Source organism: Xiphias gladius, chromosome 2 (assembly GCF_016859285.1).
Source record: "Xiphias gladius isolate SHS-SW01 ecotype Sanya breed wild chromosome 2, ASM1685928v1, whole genome shotgun sequence".
Lineage (NCBI taxonomy): Eukaryota > Metazoa > Chordata > Actinopteri > Istiophoriformes > Xiphiidae > Xiphias > Xiphias gladius.
In genome coordinates, this window is record NC_053401.1 from 4,140,891 (window position 1) to 4,160,850 (window position 19,960).

At 41.2% G+C, this 19,960-nt stretch overlaps 1 protein-coding gene across 1 annotated transcript in view; it reads right to left on the reverse strand.

The window, feature by feature from the left end:
- Positions 1–7,018: 7,018 nt before the first annotated feature.
- The window catches only part of rassf3 (Ras association domain family member 3), a 37,375-nt gene continuing 24,433 nt past the window's right edge, over positions 7,019–19,960 (reverse strand). The window contains exons 2-6 of the mRNA XM_040149425.1: positions 17,867–17,974; positions 12,920–13,093; positions 11,274–11,361; positions 9,588–9,703; positions 7,019–8,308 (exon numbers count right to left, since the gene is read on the reverse strand). Coding sequence (XP_040005359.1) covers positions 8,159–8,308; positions 9,588–9,703; positions 11,274–11,361; positions 12,920–13,093; positions 17,867–17,974 — 636 coding nt within the window. The 3' untranslated portion in view covers positions 7,019–8,158. The remainder of the gene's footprint in view (positions 8,309–9,587; positions 9,704–11,273; positions 11,362–12,919; positions 13,094–17,866; positions 17,975–19,960) is intronic.

A 19,960-nucleotide genomic window follows, 5' to 3' on the forward strand; every position in this document is an offset into this window, starting at 1 on the left:
CGTACCGTTGGCCTCAGGAGATTGGGAGTCAGTGTCATACTGTCGGGCTCGGGGTCAAAGATTGGCTCGCCGGTCCCCCCTTGCTGACCTTTCTGACCCACGGCGTTTCACGCTTCGTACTTTCTACTCCAAATTCACAGAAAGTACAGTGCGCGGAAAAAAAACAAAAACCAGTTCCCGACTGGGAAAATTCACGCGTAGGCCCCCCTCCAGTCGGAACAGCGACTCGGAAAGTCGGGCGAAAATTTTTGGTACGCGGCTTTGCCGAGTTGCTGACGTCAGGTACGCGGGAACGTGGCGGACGAAAAGACGTTGAAGACCTTGCGATGAATGTGCGCAAATTCAGGCGATGCGTATCAATTTTTCTTCCGCTAACATTCAATTCGTAATAAGGTTTTCGGTTGTAACCCGCTAAGCTGCTGTCCACGCAGAGGGAGCTAGGTTAGCTAGCAAAGTTTTTTTATTAGCAGTAACCCTGATAAGAAAGCATCTGTCCCCATGGAAGGATTACTGAATGGGCCTACCGGGCAGAGGTGCCGGGGGCCCAAGGGGTCGGAGCCCAGAGCCTTTGTTTTGACGTGAACGTTAACATTTTTTCTTGTAAACTCAATCAAATGGATCACAAAGGGGGAAGCAAAACAACTGCAAAGAGTCACAAAACGGCCACAAGGAGACAAGAAAACGAGCAAGCAATAGATGCCAAATCACCACAATGAGACTCAAAAACGACTACACAGGGGATGCAAAGGGGCTAAAAAGAAACGCAAACATGACCACGGAGGGATGCGAAACGAGCGTGACTAGACACGAGACGACCACAGAGACGCAAAACAACTGGAAAGAGACACAAAACCAGCACAGAGGGATGCAGAGCAACCACGATGAGACACAAAACGACCACAAAGAAGGTGGGAGTGGGGGGGTCCTCGCTGTTATGTTGGGGGGGGGTTTACAAGTCTGTGACCAGGGGCCAATTGTCTCTTAACTTCTGTCTCCACGTCTGTCTCAAATACCCCTACGGCCTCGTCAACAGCCATGTGGGGACGTCACTGTGAGCTTTTATTTTGAAGGCAGGATCGTCTTTCACCCTGGGTTGTTTTTTAAACCTAAACTCCTGCAGCTTTACAGGTGAAGGAGTTTTTGTGTGTGTGTGTGTGTGTGTGTGTGTGTGTGTGTGTGTGTGTGTGTGTGTGTGTGTGTGTGAGGGAGAGACAGCAGAAGGGTTTGGGCCCCCCCCTCACTTCTTGTCTGGGAGGTTGGGTTGGGGTGAAACAGAGGACAAGAGGAGGAGCTTCTCTATCTGGTCCAGATGACAACACTGCCCTGACAGTGACAACACAACAACACAACACGTAAAAGCACAACAACAACACAACGGCCTTATGGCAGAAAGGTGAGTCTCAAGGGCTTTTTAAAGCAGTTAGCTTAGCTTAGCATGAAGACCGGGAACAGCTAGCCGGGTTCTGTGTGAAGGTTCGTGGGTGTTCTGCGTAGTTTCGGACACATTTTCCTAAAAATAAGAGTTTTGATTTGATGAACAAGAAACCGGAGGGAACTGTTTACTCGGTGTACAGTCTGTAAATCCACATTTGGATCTTTTAATGCAGAAAGATGTATTTGTTGTTTTGGAAACTCCAGTTAAACATCAGGCTGCAACTAAAGATTACTTTCATCATCGATCAGTCCGCCTATTTGTTTGTTCAATAATCTATGACTTGTTTGGGCAATAAAACGTCAGAAAAGAGTGGGGGAAAAAATAAATAAATAAATAATCAGCGTCACAATCGCCAATTTTTGCACGTTTTGTTTGTCAAAATAGTACAAAGTCCGAGGGTATTAGATTTATGATCATATATCGAAGACAAAAATAGCGAATCCACACATTTTAGAAACTGTAACTTGTCTATTTTTTTTTTTTTTTTTGCATTTTTGCTTAAAAAATTACTTAAACAACGAACCCTTAAATGCACAAGTGGATTTTCAAACGTTCTCACAGACCCCCCCCCCCCCGGGGCCCTTTTGTAGACAAGAACATTAGGAAAACTATTCTTTTTTTGTCATTTTTCACATTTTAAATACCGGAATATTTTTAAAGACAAGTAGCATGAGGAATACCAGGGAGCTGAAGGCTTAAATGAAAAAAAATAAATGAATGAATTACACAGGGTGTAATACTGAGGCTGAGGACCCACGGTGTGGTTTAAGGGGTTAATGAAAGTAGTGGCTGATTCATTCTCTTTCGATCAAGTAATAAATTAATATGAATAATGTTTTAGCTCTTGTATAATATATTTTTTTTAAAAACAAAAAAACAAAAAGTGATAAAGAAGAATGATCTCATGTAGAGTGTCTTAATTCAACCTCAGAGGGTGTTGAAGGATGAGAAGCCCGAGGGGAAGTTTCATGACAAAACAAAATCAGAGGAAAACAAAAGAACAGTTGCAAACAGATCCATGAAAACACTCCAACACACAAACCTTTTTTTTTTTTTTGCTTTAATTTCACCTTTAATAAATGCAGCCCGCCTCGTTGGGAGGAGAAGGCCACATTTGATTCCAAGAGAAACCGAGAGATATCTACAAAAATAAAACCCGCCTCGGTCGACTGTTCGCCCGCCGAGACAACTTCCGTCCCTCCCGCAGGTTTGTGTCTGCGCCTGCCGTCAAACGTTTCAGAAAGGCACCGCGGAGGCCACGGGTCGGGACGTTTCACACCGAGCGCAAAGGCCAAAAATTCAACTAAAATCTGTCAAACAAATATATCTTCTATCGACTTTAATCTTGAGCAGACAGATTATCGAACTGAAATAAGAGGATTTATCACCATAAACTCCCTCTGTGCTCACATAGGAGCTTCTTTTCATTCTCTCTTTGATTCCAAAGACGACAACAGTTTTAGGTTTTCTGCGGCTCAGGTATGAAATTAAAACCCGTGACCGTTTTTTTTTTTTTTTTTTTTTTTCCCCTCAAGTGTAGAACAAAAGGAGTGAACTTCGTGTTTTCAGACGCTCACAGGGAACGCATCATGTGAGACAGACCCGATGCGGCCACCGTGTTTATCTCTAGTCCCCCATACAGCAAAAACAGTATCATTGGAAAATTAGATAAAATGGCAGATGAGCTACACACAGAGCTTTGGCATTTGACGTTATGGTTTTGAGTCACAGATGGCACAAAACTGAAGAGAACTGATCTCGAGAAGCTAAAAGCTGATCAGAAATTCAACCCGATTAAAAGTAAATTTTGTGGGACGTGCCGAGAAAAACAATCTCAGCACGGGGTCCATTTAGTAGCTGTTCTGGAGCTTTTCCACGATCAATTTCCATGATCATCTCCCAGTCACATGCGAGTAGCTGAAACTGGAGCGTGTTTGGCGTTTTTTTTTTTGGGAATAGACTGGCATTATATGCGACATCACATTTGGAGTGAAGTCAGACACACACACAAAAAAAAAAAGACAATCTGAATCTGAATGATTTGAATTTTTTTTGTCAAAATGAAAGCTCAAGCTCAAGATTCGGCCGATCGTTTGCGTGCTCTCTGACTCCAAACTACAGCTGAATGGCCTCAAGACCAGATCTCTGAATACATAACAGGTATCAACATATCAGCTCTTCACACTTTAAACACAACTGGCCCAAAAGCTCCATAATAGATACATTGGCCGACAAGCCTAATTTATATTAGTGGCAGATCTGAAAGCATTTGAAAAATAGCATTTGTTTTCACTGACCTCGTCACCCAAAAAACTACTTTCCAAATGGCGTCTCGGCTGCCGCTTTGTACACGATAATGCAAGCTTTAATGTCGAACAGCCCAGTAGTGTGATACAGTAAGCATGTGCAAAGAGACAAACGGGGGCACATGGGAGAGTCGAGATCCAGCCAAACGTTTCACAGTCTACGGCTGTAACACAGAGCAAATCCTACGGAAGCTTGCTGAGACATAAAAATGAAATGAGCTTCAAATAGGAACAAAAACCAGCTTCTGTCACACTGTACTTCCATTTGTTAAAACAGTAAAAACATATAGTCATGGGTAAAGCTTAACAACATCTCGTGTTATCGGATGTTACGATAGAGTGTGATGGCGGTGGTTTGCGGATTAAGCGGGAGAAACAAAAATTTAAATTCATTCTAAAATTCAAAAACCCGTCTTCCCTGAATTCAAAGTTAAAGTGCCCCAAAAAAAAAAAAAAAAAAAAATTGATACGACTAGTCGGGTCTGATGTGTTTAAACAGCTAAAGTTGTTTATAAGATACACAAACAACAACAACATGGCTTTAAGATTCATTAACTGTTTCCATGCAGACTTTTGTATCACTTTATATTATATTATATTATATTATATGGAGGCAAAAAAAAGAGGCCAAAAATTTGTTTGAATTTTATCTTTGAAATCTTAAATAATATCCAATTCTTCATTTCAAGTTTTTCAAATTCTTGGCAGCCCAAATTAAGTTTTTCCATCTATTGTTTTCTAGCTCAGAAAATGACCAATTAAATCTGATTAACTTGAATGCAGTGTTTTTAAAACAGTTATTTGTATACTTGAATTTTCTGTCTGAATTTGTGAACCCTAAAAAAAAAACAAAAAAAAAAAAAAAAAAATTTATCTAAAATTAAAGGTTTTACAAATGAACATTTTTAAAAAACAAATGATTAAAAAAAATTGAAGCACGGTTGAGGCCGAGATATCCTGACTTTTAGTCCTTTGTGTGAGTCAAACTCCAAAAAAAAAAACACACCGGATCCTACATTTCCCATAATGCAACTCAACAAACTCCCTATTAAACCCTCCCTGGCGCTTAAATGCGCGGTTCCACCTTTAAATGTCACAATTAGGTATTCAGTTGGTTTTAAGAGTCAAATCTTTCTGGCCTTTTTTTTGCCTCCATAGCATTTAACCCAGTGTTTGATAGTAGAATAAACCAGGGTTAAAACCCCTTTAAATAAAACTCTAAACTATATATGTTTTTCCCTCCGGTGGGAAGAAGCCTCTAATATAATTTTTGCTCCAGGCAACATCACAAAAATATCTTTGGTTATGTCCACAAAAAAAAAAAAAAAATCTAAATAAAATCTGTAAGATCATTAGTACGTTTGACACAGAAATGAGAAAATAGTTGCAGTGTTTGTCCACTGGACGGCGGTGTTGTACAACAGTCTTCTACAGAAACGCAGCCGAGGCGCCGTCAGCTTGACATCATTCAGTGCCCGGCGGCTCAAACAATGAAGCATTTTTTACATCAGTTTTGATTAAATTGAGATCATTCAAACTGTTTGATTTGTGGCTTTGTTTGACCAAATGATTGTCTTTGTGATTTATCTTTGCTTGTTTGTCTGTTGTTTCCTCAAATACCAGAATAACTGCTGATTCAAAAGATTTTTTTTTGTTTGTTTTTTAAAAAAAAAGCAAAAAAGCAAAATAGATTTTTTTCTACAAAACTACATTGAAAACAAGCCTCTTTGGTCTCCAAGCCATGGAAGATAAATTACATATACCAAAGAAGACAATGCATATATATATTTAAGGCAGCTGTTTACTTGCATCACCATCGAAAGGCCTTTGTGACCCTTAAAAGGAGCCATACATGAACCCAAACTGCACAAAAAAGGCCTTAACTTTTGAACTTCTGTACCTTCTTTCTGCACTTGCTGATGCATATTTATCTTAAATCTTATCCTCCTTTCTGTCCCACTGTCTACCTTCCTTTCCTTGTTTTCCTATGTAATATTTTTCCCTTTTATCCACCAGAAAAAAAAAAAAAAAAAGCTGAGATCCCGGGGTTGACGAGGAGGTCAAGGCTTGCACGTTTTAACTTGAGATAAGAGCAAAAAAAAAAAAAAAAAAACACAAGCGTTTTAAATGAAAGAGAACGGGACAATGCAGCCATTTTTCCTCCCCTGTCCTCTGCAGCTATCTGCACTTACAGACCCTTTTTTCTCTCAGCAGCGGATTATAGGAGCTTTCATAAATGCAAAGAATGAACAAGCAGTTAATCACGGCGACTTGTGGTTCGAGGAAAATCCTGTCATTGTCCTCAAGGTTCCAGTTGCATCGCTTTTATGACAATCTTTCCCATCTACTGGCTCCACTGGCCACTTCTGAAACAAAACCTAGCCTCTTCTGCTTTTTCTATCTTGCTTCTTCTGTCTAATGTCTGTTTTCTACTTCCTCTATTCCGCTCAGTCAACTTCCAGAAACCGGTCACTTATCACTCCTCCCTCCCACTGACCATGCAGTGTCAGAGGTCAGGGGGTCGCATCTATCCAAAATCGCGTCAGCTCTGCTCGGATCGTGCTTCATCAAACTCTGCCGGTGGCGTGGAAAATGCAAACAAAGGCTTTAAATGCCACCAGTTCGTCATTATCATCATCCTCACCCTCGCCTTCACTCCGCGTAACAAACGGTCAACACTTTTAACAGACTGCAACCAAAACTTAACTACGCCATGTGCTCACGAGTTCCTATCTGAGACTCTATTGTTTTATTCTCTCTATTTAAACCTTTCCTCTCTGATTACGTGTCAGTAACCACAGTCGCGGGGTTCGTGCGTCTGCCTTCAGTCACATTAAACCTGAAATTTACTTCCGTCCATTTCTCTAAACCGTCATCTGCAACAGTCAGTTTCAGGCCAACTGTGTGTCGAATCTGAGGTGTGCCAAAAATAATACCAATGGAAGATTTAAAAAAAAAAAAAAAAAAAAAAAAACAATTTAATTTAAATTGCAATAAAATAATGCATTAAAAACAAAACGTAAAATGTAAATAAAATTAAGATATTTTCTTCTAAGTTATTTTAAATTTTAGTCTATATCATATGTAAAAGGAGATAAAAGCAGGAAAATAATGGAAATAAAAGTTAAGGGATTTACTTCATTTTGCTGCTTATTTGTTTCAAAGATATAGCATATATATATATATATATATATCATTTAATCATCTATGTTTAAATGCTAATTAAATTGATCAATTTATAATGCATCTTTTTATGTATAGCCCCTACTCTGTTATTTTATTGTTTATTTTGCCATCTTTCTGTTTATACTAAAAGCAACACGAATAAAGTTAAAACAAGATCAAAACAAATATATCAGTTTAAACTATAATAAAAAAACAAAAAGCGACTTTAATTTTTCCTTTGGCACACTCGAGACTCCACACTTCCATGCAAGCTACTTGTTCCTTCCTGGATTCAGAAATATTTCTCAACTCTTGGGGTAATTCAGCAAAACTTGTCCACGATGAAGACTTCTGTACTTCCGGGCTAGTCTCTAATTCTTCTGGTATTCCTGTCATGTAAATACAGATAAAGATTCTGGGCCTGTTTGTGATTTTAAACTGATAAACCTTATATCCAGTGGTATCTGATGCTCGTGTTGTTTGGGTGTTTACATCTAGTAGACGTCTGGATGAACTATTCTCCGTGTCTGTGTCAGCAATCAAACTGTCCCCCTGCCTCTGTAGACTAAACTAAAATAAGACTTTGTTTTAAAAAGAAAAAAAATAAAATAAAATACAAAGCTTCACCCATATAAATTAAGAAAAAAATATGTACAGACCTTAAAAACAAACAAATTAAATAAAACTCTATCTCAACATATGGCCTTGAGTCTTTCACAAATTCAAAGGATATAAACTGGGGGACACAAAGAGGAATCAGATAAACTGCATAAATTATGTCACAGCAGGACAGAGTGAGAGGAGGAGAAGAAGAAGAAGAAGAAGAAGAGAGGAAGAGGAGAGGGATGGACGGAGAGAGGGAGACAGGATGGATGAATATGGCACAAGTAAGGGAATCTTTGGTGTTTGCAGGCAAGACAGAGCAGAGCAGGCAGCAGTTTGAAGTCTGGATCAAACTCCAGCGACGTCCATCTGAGTTTTGTCCGTTCATTCCTTTATTCGCTTGTCCTTCACTTGCCGTCTCTCAGTTTTTTATCTGTCCTCTTCTGTCCTCATCTTTTATCATCCCTCTTTCTGTCTGTATCATCCATTCTTCCAGGCGCTGGATCCTCTCCTCATCGTTCTGCGTTCACGTCCCTCTCTCCGTCAAAAATTCACTCCATTTTTCTCCTCTGGAGGAGGAAAAAAAAAAAAAATCCCCTCCTCCGTCCCTGTAGGGGGCAGTAGTCCTGTTTTGTGGGGGTTAAATCCTCTAAGAAGGCCCTTGGACCTCCCTCAGTGCCTCCTGCAGTCTCTGGCGGTAGGTCTCGTAGCGGCGAATTACCGCCTCCTTCTGCTCCTCCTCCTCCTTGTCGAGGATCCGCAGGAAGTTACGCAGCTCGGGGATGGAGAAGGCGTCCCACTGAGCAGAAAAGCAAACAAGGAAACTTGATTCATTTATCACTTTTGAGGTTTTTTTTGCTTGTTTGTTTGTTTCTTCCACTTCTTTACACTTATATTTCTTTAAAAAGCCCCTTTTCTAATCTTGTTCTTTCACTTTGGGTTTCAATAGGTTTTATCTTTTCTGTTTGATTATTTCGCCCCTTCTTTAGCTTAATTTTATCATTTATTTTATCGTTGGGTCTTTTATCCGTTCTCTGTGTTTTTAGTGGTGTGATTCTACTTCATTTTATTGTGCTGAACTGTTACACCTGAATTTTCCAATTTTCCAAAAGGAGAAGGAGAAATGAGTGGAGGAACAAAGGAGGCAGGGGGAGGAAGATGAGTTGGGGGAAGAAGAAGTAAAGATTTTTTAGTGTTTCAATGGAAAACAAAAAAAAATGCCTCGTAGACCAACTCAAAAGGAATGAGTAAAGTGAAAAAAGGAAGTAGAATCACAGTCAAGAGCTGTCAGATTCAGGCCCATTTTATAGTCAACCAAGGAGGGTGAAGAGGAGGAGAAAGCAGAAGAAGGGAATGAGAGGAAGAGGAGGGGAACAAAGAAGTAAAAGTAGGAGGAAGATTGAAAAAGATGAAGGAGGAGAGGGGTAGGAAGAATTCTGAAGAGAGATGGGTGAAGAGAAGAGGGAGGAGGAAGGGAAGGAGGGGAATCCAGAGAGCAAGGAGGAGGAGGAGAAAAAAGAAGGATGAAAATGAGGAAAAAGACAAAGTGAAAAGGAGGAAGAGAAGGAGGAACGGGAGACGAGGAGGTGACGGGAAGAATAGTAAAGCAGGTACGGAGGAAGATGGGTGGAAGGGAAGGATGAAGAGGAAGAGGACTAGGTGGAGGAGAGGAGGTGGAAGTGGTCTGGGGAAGATTATCTGAAAAAGGAAGAGAAGAAAGAGTGGAAGGTGGATCAGAGGAAGAGCAGGAGGAAGAGGATAACGAGAGGAGGGGACAGAGGAAAAATGAGGAGAAAAGTTAAAAAGTTAAGTAAGGGAAGGGTAGAAAAAGGAAGAGAGGAAGCAGTGAAGGAGGAGGAGGTGAAGAAAGAAGAGTGGCAGCATTGGGGGAGATGAGTAGTGGAAGAAAGGGAAGAGATACAGAAGGATAAAGGAAAAAGGAAGACGAGGGAAGAGAAAAAGGGGGAAGGAGAAGAGGAAGAGGAGGATTACGTGAAGAAATGAGGCATGAATGAGTGAAAATGCAAAGCCAACTGTAAACGTTACGGAGAGAAAGAGGTGGAGAGGTGTAGAGTTACCATGACTTCTCCCGTCTGCTGTTCTCTCAGGACGAAGCTGAGCGTGTCGGCGTTGGGTCCCGCCACCAGACGAAGAAACAACGGCTGCTCGCCATCCGCCAGCTTACACACGTACACTGCGACACACACACACACACGTTAATCTAGACCGCACAGTATGTGCTTCCATCAAACCACATGCATGCAGGCAGTACTGCGGTCGCTGCAATTAAATTTGCAGCGTGTGTGTGTGTGTGTGTGTGTTAGAGTGTGTGTGTGTGTGTGTACATATACATATAAACAGGCATGGCAGAGGATGAAAGGATGGGTGCGGCACATTAACAAACAGTAATTTACAAAAAACAGTGAGAGTGAATGAGAAAGAGATGGTGTTACAATGAGCAGAGCATCACAGACCAACAATACTCAACTTTTAAGGTTAATACTGATACTGATAATTAATTTTAAAAAAATAAGCTTCTATTATTGGGCAATATTACAGAATTTTTGTTTTTTTTTGAGTTTGCTGGTGTTTTGTCTATTTGCACGTGTTTTCTTAAGCTGCAGTGCGATGAGCACTCTGGGCTCCTGTAGGTGTAGATCTTCTCATCAGACTTTAGCAGAAAAAAAAAAAAAACGTTGAACTACTTCTTCGAGGGACCGAGGCCCCTGTTCCTGGCCGCCGTAATCGCCGACCGGTCTCGGAACAAACCTATTGTATTTCGTCTTCTCCGTTTCCGTCGGGCGGGCGAACGGCCTCAGCTGGAGCCGCTCCGTTTCACCCTGAAACTGGAGGCCACAGACGTTTCTGCATTTCAGGACACTTTATATTTCTGATGGAATGGCAGCGACGGGGCTCCGCCATCTTCTCGTCGCGGACTGTATTGTCTTTAGAAGTTTATATGTGGCCTGTTGTTAGACGTGTCTAGACAGTTTTTTTTTTTTTTTTTTAACGAGGCAGGCTTCCTCACTGTACATCTCCAGTAATGAGCGAAAACAAGGCCGGGAGCTTAGATGACAGCAGCTTTTGAAGGGGGGAGGGGGCAAACAAAAAACAAAAAAAAATGTTCAAAGCTCTATAAAAGTTTGGGGGGGCGTGATCACAGACTTCAAACGAGATATAAAAACAAGTCACACAAATTTAATAAATACACAAGTGACTTTGGGTCTTGTTTTATAGTTTAAATTCATGTATGAGGCTATAAACTCAGTCTTTTCCTTACTTGGAGACGCTAATATTTGATACCAGACGACTTGCAGCAGCTGTTCAGAGTGTGTGTATGTGTGTGTGAGAGTGTGTATTCCTGGGTATTCCTGGTGAGCTGTTGATAGTGGGGAGACCCCTGAGGCATCCAATGACCAGCAAAATGAGGGCGAGGCGTCTAGAAATACACGCATACACGCACGCACACACACACACACACACACACACACACACACACACACACACACACTCACTCACACACACTACACACACATCATTGACACCATGTCAAGCGCCAAAGCATCTGATACTGAGCTTGGCATGAGTGGCATGAAACACAGTCTCCGGCCTGTCGCTTACACTATCTCACACACACACACACACACACACACACACACACACACACACACACACACACACACACACACACACACACACACACACACACACACACACACACACACACACAAACACACACACAGAGTCGGTGGGCTCAGTCTTACCCTGCTCCTCCCTGCGGTAGCGTTTGTACAGGGCGTACTTGGCCGGGTTGTCTGCGACTGTGAACTTGTTCAAAAGGGCGACGATCACCTGCACACAGACACACACACAAGAACAAGTCACTCAAATATCACAGTCCAGGCAGACACACTAATGCCAGTTGCACTAATCTGAACTTGTCAGTGATGAGCTCAGCGACAGTTTAACCTTTTAAAAACACACCACCCCACCCGTGGGACGCCTTGACCTTGGTAGCGCTACTTTAATTGTGTTTTGGTCTGTGCCGGACTCAGTCTTCACACAACCTTGACAAAGTCTACATTGTTTCAAAGCTCCAAGTCTCCCGATTTTATCTGTGCAAAGCATTTTGGGATCCTCATATCACTGCAACAGCTGTTGACACAGAATTGGTTCAGACTTGTGGCTCCAAAGTGCTTTCCACACAAAAGGTACAATTTTTATACCAATAAAAACCCCAAAAACGTCCATTTCTACCATGTTTGTGCCCCTGTAACTTCGGTTCAGTATCTTTTATACTCATTCTGACTTTAAGTCTGAGCATTTTTTTATTTTTTTTATTTGCATATCTCTATGCACCAATCCGAATTTAACAAAATCTAAACTCTAATGACAGTCGTCGTGTTGCTCGGCCAAACATAATCAAATCACACCCACACAGATCTGATGAAGCAGATTAGTGTTTGAGAGTTAAACATTCAACAAACAATACTTGTGGATGTTTTTTTCTCTCAAGTTTATCTCTAACATGTTATCAAGAAAAACTTAAGATTTGAGGGTTTTTCTGGGGGCTTTAATTGACAGTTGATTAACAATGCTAACTACCCTGCTAGCTAACAACATTAATATTTATATTTGAGTTATTGTACAAAACAAGGTGTCCTGACATGGGTATATAACAAAGTACAGGCAAACACACAACAGGACGTAGAGCACCTTAACATTTCATCCGTTGAGTGCATTATTGTCTATATCGGAACACCTGGGAGTCTATTACTGCACTGACAGTGTACCGTTTACCATTTACTTCAGGCTGAAAGGGAAGGTGTGTGTTCAAATCATCACTTTGTTTGTGGTCAGTTCAACCCATAGTTATGTTAATTTTTCCCCAATCAGAGTTAATTCTAAATTTAGCACAGGCAGAAGTGTTCAGTTTATTGTACATTAAGCAATAATCTAGAGCTGAGGTGAAACTTTTGACAAGAACTACGTCAGTTTATTACTGCCTTAAAAATGGTTTCTTGTCTATTTTTTTTTTTTTTTTAACTCTAGTTTAATTGACAAAAATTCATTTTATTTTCCCCTGCATTTGTGTTTTTAAACGTTGTTTTACTGCCGCTGTTTGCCTCACATTAAGCCCCCAGTGTCTGAAAGGTGCTATACATGAACATTTGCCCCTTGGCTGCGGGGCCGCGGGGCCAAGGGGCTCTAGTATACTGATGTATTGAATCAGTTCAGGTTAATGAGCACGTCAGAAAACAGACAAAACTGACAGGAGCCAATCAGGTTCAACATCGGCCCACTTCTGTCTAACCTCGACTTAAAACCATATGGCCTCAGATCCTAATTAAGTTATTCAGCATGTGTGTGTGTGTGTGTGTGTGTGTGTGCGTATGTCTGTCTTAGCCACCTGTCTGACTGTATTATTGGAGCTGATGTGGAGGGTGTTGGTGACTCCGTGCGGTAGATAAAAGGCCGCCTCCTCCACGGCTCCTCCCGCTCCTCTCTGACCCCCCCGCACCGTCACCGGCCTCCTCAGATCCATCTGGACTTTGATGAAACCAGTATACACACCAGAAGAACCCTGGGAGACAGAGATGGAAAGAGATGGAAAGAGAGAGAGAGAGAGAGAGAGAGTTACAGTACAGTGTCACAAAGTTTTTACCACTTGTTGTCTGCTTGTTTTTTTTCATAATAAACTCAAATATTACAAACTTTTTACAACTTGCTTCCACTGGAACATAGAAAAGCAGAAAATCTTCACATCTGAGAAGCTGTGAATGGTGAATGTTACAGCTGAAATCTTCAGGCTGATAAAGCAATAGTCTGTTGGATCTTTGTTACATAAAAACCTGACAGAGTAAGCACCTGCACAAAAAAATGAAATAATGACCTGAGTGTTTATTTGTTGAACAGAGACTACGACGAAAAATAGCAGTCAACCATCTTTTTTTCCCCATGGTGAAAACGACACTAAAATTAAATAAAAACAACCCCTAGAAAACGAAAACTATGATGAAATGTTTTGCTATTTCTTTTGGTCAACAAACAAATACCGAAGAGGTGTAATAATATGCACATTGTGTAGAGGAAAAACAGCATCGATCAAAAGAAGTAATGCCTGCACACTGACTCCAAGCTCCACAAAATTTTTCTTCAAGACGCCAATCTTTCGATCCCACTCAGATCCTTGTCAGGTCAAAAATTCTAAATTCATCGCCGTGACCCGACGAAGATCTGACTGGCAGCAAAACGTCGTCTTTCTGAAGAAAAAATTCGTGGCTTGTATTTGACTAAAAACTGACAATATAGAAGACGGACAAATAGGCAAAAGAACCAATTACTAACTAACAATCATCAAACGACTACAATCGGAATAAGACTACAAGGCTAAAACTAAATAAAAACCAGGTGCGAAAATGACCACTGTAGAGTAGAGCTGAAATGACTAATCGATTCCCAGATTAATCCATCTAAAAAAAATGAATTGCAACTGTTTTGATTAATCGCATTACGGTTTGATTTTCTTTTCAAGCAGATATGCCAAAAATTTGCCGGTTCCAGCTCAGTGCATATAAGGAATCCTGCTTGCCCTGTTTTATGTGATTACAAACTGAATATTTTTTTAGGTTTCGGACTCTTGATCGATCGAAACGTGGCATCTGACAACATCACATTGAGCTCTGGGAAACTGAAATGGACGTTTCTCAAAATTTTACAAATATTTTATAGACTAAACGATTAATAAGGGAACCTTATTGGAACATCAGTTCATAATGAAAATAATCATTAGTAGTAGCCCTACTGGAGGTGGCTGAATAAAATGCAGTTAAAAATCAGTGTTGCACATAAAACCCATCATCATTAATCTACTAAATCAAGCAAACAGACAAAATCATTCAAAGTTCACTGAACTCAGGTATATGTACAGCAGCACCACCTGATGCGTTTTGCTTTAGTTAACTGAATCAGTTTCCAGAGCTACAGTGCGTGCTATATGATCTCTCCAGATGAGCCCAGTTCACCCAATACGCCCGGTGCGTCCTGCAGGACAGATGGCCCCCCAGACGGAGAGAGAGCGTCTTAATCTCATTACTCCGCACGGGGCCCGGAGGGCCTTGCGCGCGAGGTTTATGAGCGAGCGTGAAGGTCGTAAGCCTGGCAAGCACGACTTGGTGCGAACAGAAGTCACCGAGGTGAGACGAGACGAGGCGACAGAGAGAAGCTTGCGTCATCACAGATGAAGCGATAAGAGAGACAAAGAAAGACGTAAAGGAAATACGACATAAGAAAGAAGAGGCGAATGGACAGAGAGGTTCGGATTAGTGACTGGTTTCAGCTTCTCAAATATGAGGATTTGCTGCTTTTCCTTGTCATATCTGACGGAAAATAAAAAATCATTAGCTTTTGCACTGTTGGTCGGAAAAAAATGGACTCTGACAAATTTTTGAATTCCATTTCTTCACAGTCATTGCTATTTATTTAAAATGTTGTAGACTTAACGATTCATCGAGGAAATAGGAGATTGATCGACGATGAAAATGAATCAGGTTAGGGAATAGTTTAGTTTTAGTTTTATTTCTGTGTCATGCCAAACACCTGACCCATCCCACATGGGACTACAAAACATTTCTGCTTTACAAAAACACACATATTCTGGTAATACATATACTAAACACGTATATGAGTGAAAAGAGTTAAATACAGTAACAACACCGTAAGTACTTCTACATTCTTTCAAATAACATTTATGTGGAAAAGAGAAGTGTTGCAATATACCTACAGTTTATAAAGGGTTTTTTTTTTTTTTCAGTCTTTTATTTTTAAGTAACTGGCTAATTTAAATGTTTCATAAGGGAACAGCCAACTTGGTCTTTGTGCATCTTTCATAATTACAAATAAATATCTGTTTCTTAATTTACTGAACAAAGTATTGTGCATTTCTACTTTTGTTCTTCCAGACTGACGCGACGTCCAGTTTCAAATAGGAGCGTAACGACCTGCTGATTTGAAAAACGGACGGCGGTTTATTTCCGCTGCAACGGAGTTGCATTTATTTCCCTGGTGTTCCCTGATGTTCCCAGGAACTTAGTCGATTTCCCTGACTTTCCCTTTATGAAAAGGCCTCGGAACAATACACGATATTGAATGGCTGATGGTAAATGCTCCAACAAAGTGCCTTGAGTTACCCACTAATTCTTTCAAAAAATTAAGAAAAATCAGTTTGCGTTTTACTATCAACTGTGATCTACCTACATTTCATCAGCCAGTGCATGACTGCAGGAACAAAACCTCTGCTTCACCTAAAATACTTGAACACTGATCTAACACAGACTTATGGTGCCTCATGGTGCGAATACAGCTTCAGAAACCTTTCACGCTGCCAAGGAAAACACTGTGGGAGAACAATAGCAGGAATAACATCACATCACTCTGATGTGACTGCAGAGGAATGCTGGGAGCAGGAGGAAGCCTGCGTGGTTGTTGAAACCTTAGCACACCTAGAATTTTAGAAAAATTTAAAGCCTGTGAGACCTGGCATTTTTGGACATTACGGCTGTTTTACTCCTATTTATACTGACATGCTTTTGGCTGGACCGCAACAGGGAGGCCAGCCTTACAGACTTGAATGTGTCCGTGACTGACTGACTGACTGACTGACTGACTGACTGACTGACTGACTGACTGACGGTCGAAGTTGCACCGATGGTCGGCCAGCCTAGTGTTGGAGTGTTGGCGTTGCTCTTTCAAATGAATTGCTGTGAACGGTTTCTAAAACGTCATCAGGGGGTCGCTTACAGGCCGTGTTGCCAATTTAGCGCCTTTGTCGCTAGATTTACTGACTATTCACATTCGACTTTTATTAAAGAAAAAAAAAAAAAACACTTAGCAACAGATATAGCAATTTTTTGGACAAACCTTAGCTACTTTCCATAGACGAAAAATTAGGCTTTTCTTCCACAGGCAACCCTCTCTATGCAATTGACCGCACGGCAGCTGGCGCAGACGTGAACGAGCTTCTAACTTTCTGTCAGCCAACAGCTGCTGTCTTTAACTTAAGTGTGTGTGGTGATTTTCGTCAGACGACGTCGCGGTTATAAAAAAAAAAAAAAAAAAAAAGAAATCAGGATTTTAGGAGGGCAGAGCAGCAGCTTGGAAATGGGCTTGGAGGTGACTGCTGGTGAACATGTTGTCTCAATGGGGCCGCGTTTCAGTCGCTATTTCATAATTGTTCCGTCGTCTGACAACAGAAACAGACAAAACATGTAGATGAGAACAGCTTTATTGGGAATTCAGTTGTATTAAAATACTGTATATGTGAGCACAGAGAGCAGGAGAGAAGCAGACAGATAAAGGGCTGAAACCGGCCGACACAAGGCCGGACGCAAACACAACGCAATGACGACATGGATATGCTAATTACCGTAGTACTTCAACTGGCGACATTTTTATGACTTTTTCCAGCAGGCTTTAGCTACTTCACACTGAGAGCAGTTGTCTGCAGCGGTTCCACCACAGTTTTCAACCACGTCCTCAATTTTGCTCATTGACCACACACGGTCCAGACATACACCAGGTTGTGACCTTGTCCTGATTCTTGTAGCAGGGATGGAATAGTTGGGTAAGTTTCCACCTAACTTACATTTACAGAACGTTCACAAAAAAGACGTGAGATTCAAGGTCATTCTTGATCTTGGAACAGGCAGTTGAAAACTTTCGTTTAAAAAAGGTCCATTAGCAGCTTTTCTGGAGCTTTGTAATTTTATCAAATGATTTGACAGCTTTGCAAGTGGTTCAAGTGTTTTATTATTTTTGCCCAACTGTAACACACATTAAGTCTTAAAAAAAATAATAATTTTGCAGGTAAAAATTTTATTTTCAAGCCCCAAGCTTGAAAATAAAATATTTTACGGCCATATCGCCGAGCCCTTACTTGGATATTAAGACCCTGTAAATAAAAACGCAGGTATGATCGGGCCTTGAACATCCTTGATGATCATCTGCCTTTTTTTTATACAAGTCATAATGTTGAGTGTGATGGCCACTTAAATCAAATGGCCCTGTGGTAATTGAAATAAAGTGGTCTACTTGTTGTGGCGGGAACATCTCCATAGTTCAGTGTAGATAAAAGATTGCATTTGTCATTTGTCAAAGTTGTAACAAGCTCCAAGCCAAATCGATACAACTCACTGACTTAGCCCGTGTGATTGTGTGCGTGTGTGTGATTGTGTGTGTGTGTGTGTGTGTGATTGTGTGCGTGTGTGTGTGTGTGTGTGTGATTGTGTGTGTGTGTGTGTGTGTGTGCGCGCGTGCGTGCGCATGTGTATGTGCATGTGAGTGTGTGCTCTCCACTCACCAGCGTCATTTTAAGGTGGTCTTTGGTCAGCGAGTTGTACTGCTCGATCCTCTGCCTGATCTCCTCCCTGCTGAACTGCGTCCGCAACTCTCTCTCCTTCTCCACATCCTGACAGAGAGAGGAAGAGGATAAAAGGAAACATGTCATGCTAAGTCACAAGCCGACCAAGATCGTTATGACAATACAGTCAGTGTTTAGACAGCAGCAGCGGGACACGTGGACAAGTAGCTTTCCTCATCCAAATCAAGGGATCAAGGGTGTCGTGTTTTTTTTTCTTTTTTTGTATCATCAAATTTTTACAGACAATAAGTGACGACCCTTTCCCTAAATTAAATCATGTACTCTTTACATCCATTACTCCATTTTTTTTCTCCTTTCTGCACATATACCACTTTATATAGTGTATCTCCACAATTAATAAGGCCACATTCTTTTTGAGCCAGTTACCCATACCGTAACGGTCATTTGTTTTGTGTTTCTGTTTTACTGCCAGAAAAGCATATAGGCACTGTGTCTACTTTTGCTTTACACTCTCACGTTGTTTCCCTCGTGCCACAAAACTGCTGGACAAGAGGGAATCTGTAGATTTAAACACTGGCGACAGGTAATAAAGTTACATCCTTCCTCCACCGCTTCTCATCAGGGCAAAGCCATAACCATGTGCATGTGAAGGCCAACCCCACATTTCTATTATAAGAAAAAAAAAAAAAAATCTTTACGGCTGCTAACTTCTATTGCGTGCAAATTAAAGACCTGCAGAAATCGTGATAAACTAATGAAAGACAGAACTTCGAAGGTAAATGCAGATCAATTACTGTGCAGTTATTAGACATGACCAGCCAAACTGTTGGTATAAATTTACACTAAGTAAGTGTTCAACTTGTTTTCTGACACCGTGGTGGTGGTGTTGTCCAATGCATTAAATATCGAAGGAGCAGCATGTTAGTAGAAAAACATTCTTACCTGGAAAAAGGTATGAAAAACCTTATAAAACGACATCTCAGTTGTACTGACAATACACCAGTTTGCTTACAGAAGTAAGATACCGTATCTGGAATCTAATAGGAATCTAATCTAACATGTGCTTTATGTCATTACACAGGGCTTTTGGGCACAGTAGAGCATTATGGTGTTTTTTTGTGTGACCCAGCCCACTTGTCCAATAATAGTGAGGGAGGAGAGAACTTGTATAGGTCACATTTGTGGTGTACGTACACTGAGAATAAAACGCAACATACAATTTTTTTTACAGATCTTCTTATGTGAATACACGTGTCCTATCAAACTGCTGTAGCAAGACCGTACGCACACCCAGGTCCAGCCAAGTATGTTTTCCATCTTCCCCCCAAAATGACCTCAGGCGCGGACTCAACGTGTAAAAAAAGGGCCCCTTGCTGCTGCAGGGGTCAGCACATGACATAAAGACATTTCTAATCAGCTCGGGTCCCATGCCGAGCGACTGACTTCTAATTTTAGACAAAACATGGAAACCTCCTGCAGGACAGAGCACGCAAGACGGCCACGCAAAAACAAACCAAAGCGAGAAGAAAAAAATATATCATGTTTCCAAGGTTATAAAAGTCATCAGTTTGACTGAACGGAGGCCACGTGGATTTGAAGAGTGCGTGTAACCGATTCAAACAGCTTGTGATGTGCACAGCGTGTATGCACATGTGCGGCTTTACTGTATGTGAGAACTGAAGGGAGCCGCAGTCAGCAGCCATCGCAGGGTTTATGTATAAATAGCCCTGATAGGTGGGGAGGGTCAAAACGGAGGTCAGCTGATGGAGAAAGCTCCAGGATAACGACGACAGACGGACACATGTGAACAGCACTGAGGCGAACATCTGCACGTTTGCCGCGGCGACCGGAAGCGAACACTTAAGAGCAGGCCACCACGAGTGTCACAAGGTCAAACACACACGCATACACACCATGTGAGTTGATGAACCCAGGCCAACTCCTCTGATGAGTTAACGATGTCGGACTCAAATTCAAGTCAGCCGAGACTGGGGAAAACACGCGTATAGAGTTATGATTTAGGTCACACGACAAAGCCAGACATGTTACATAATCGGTTGTAAAATGGGCCGT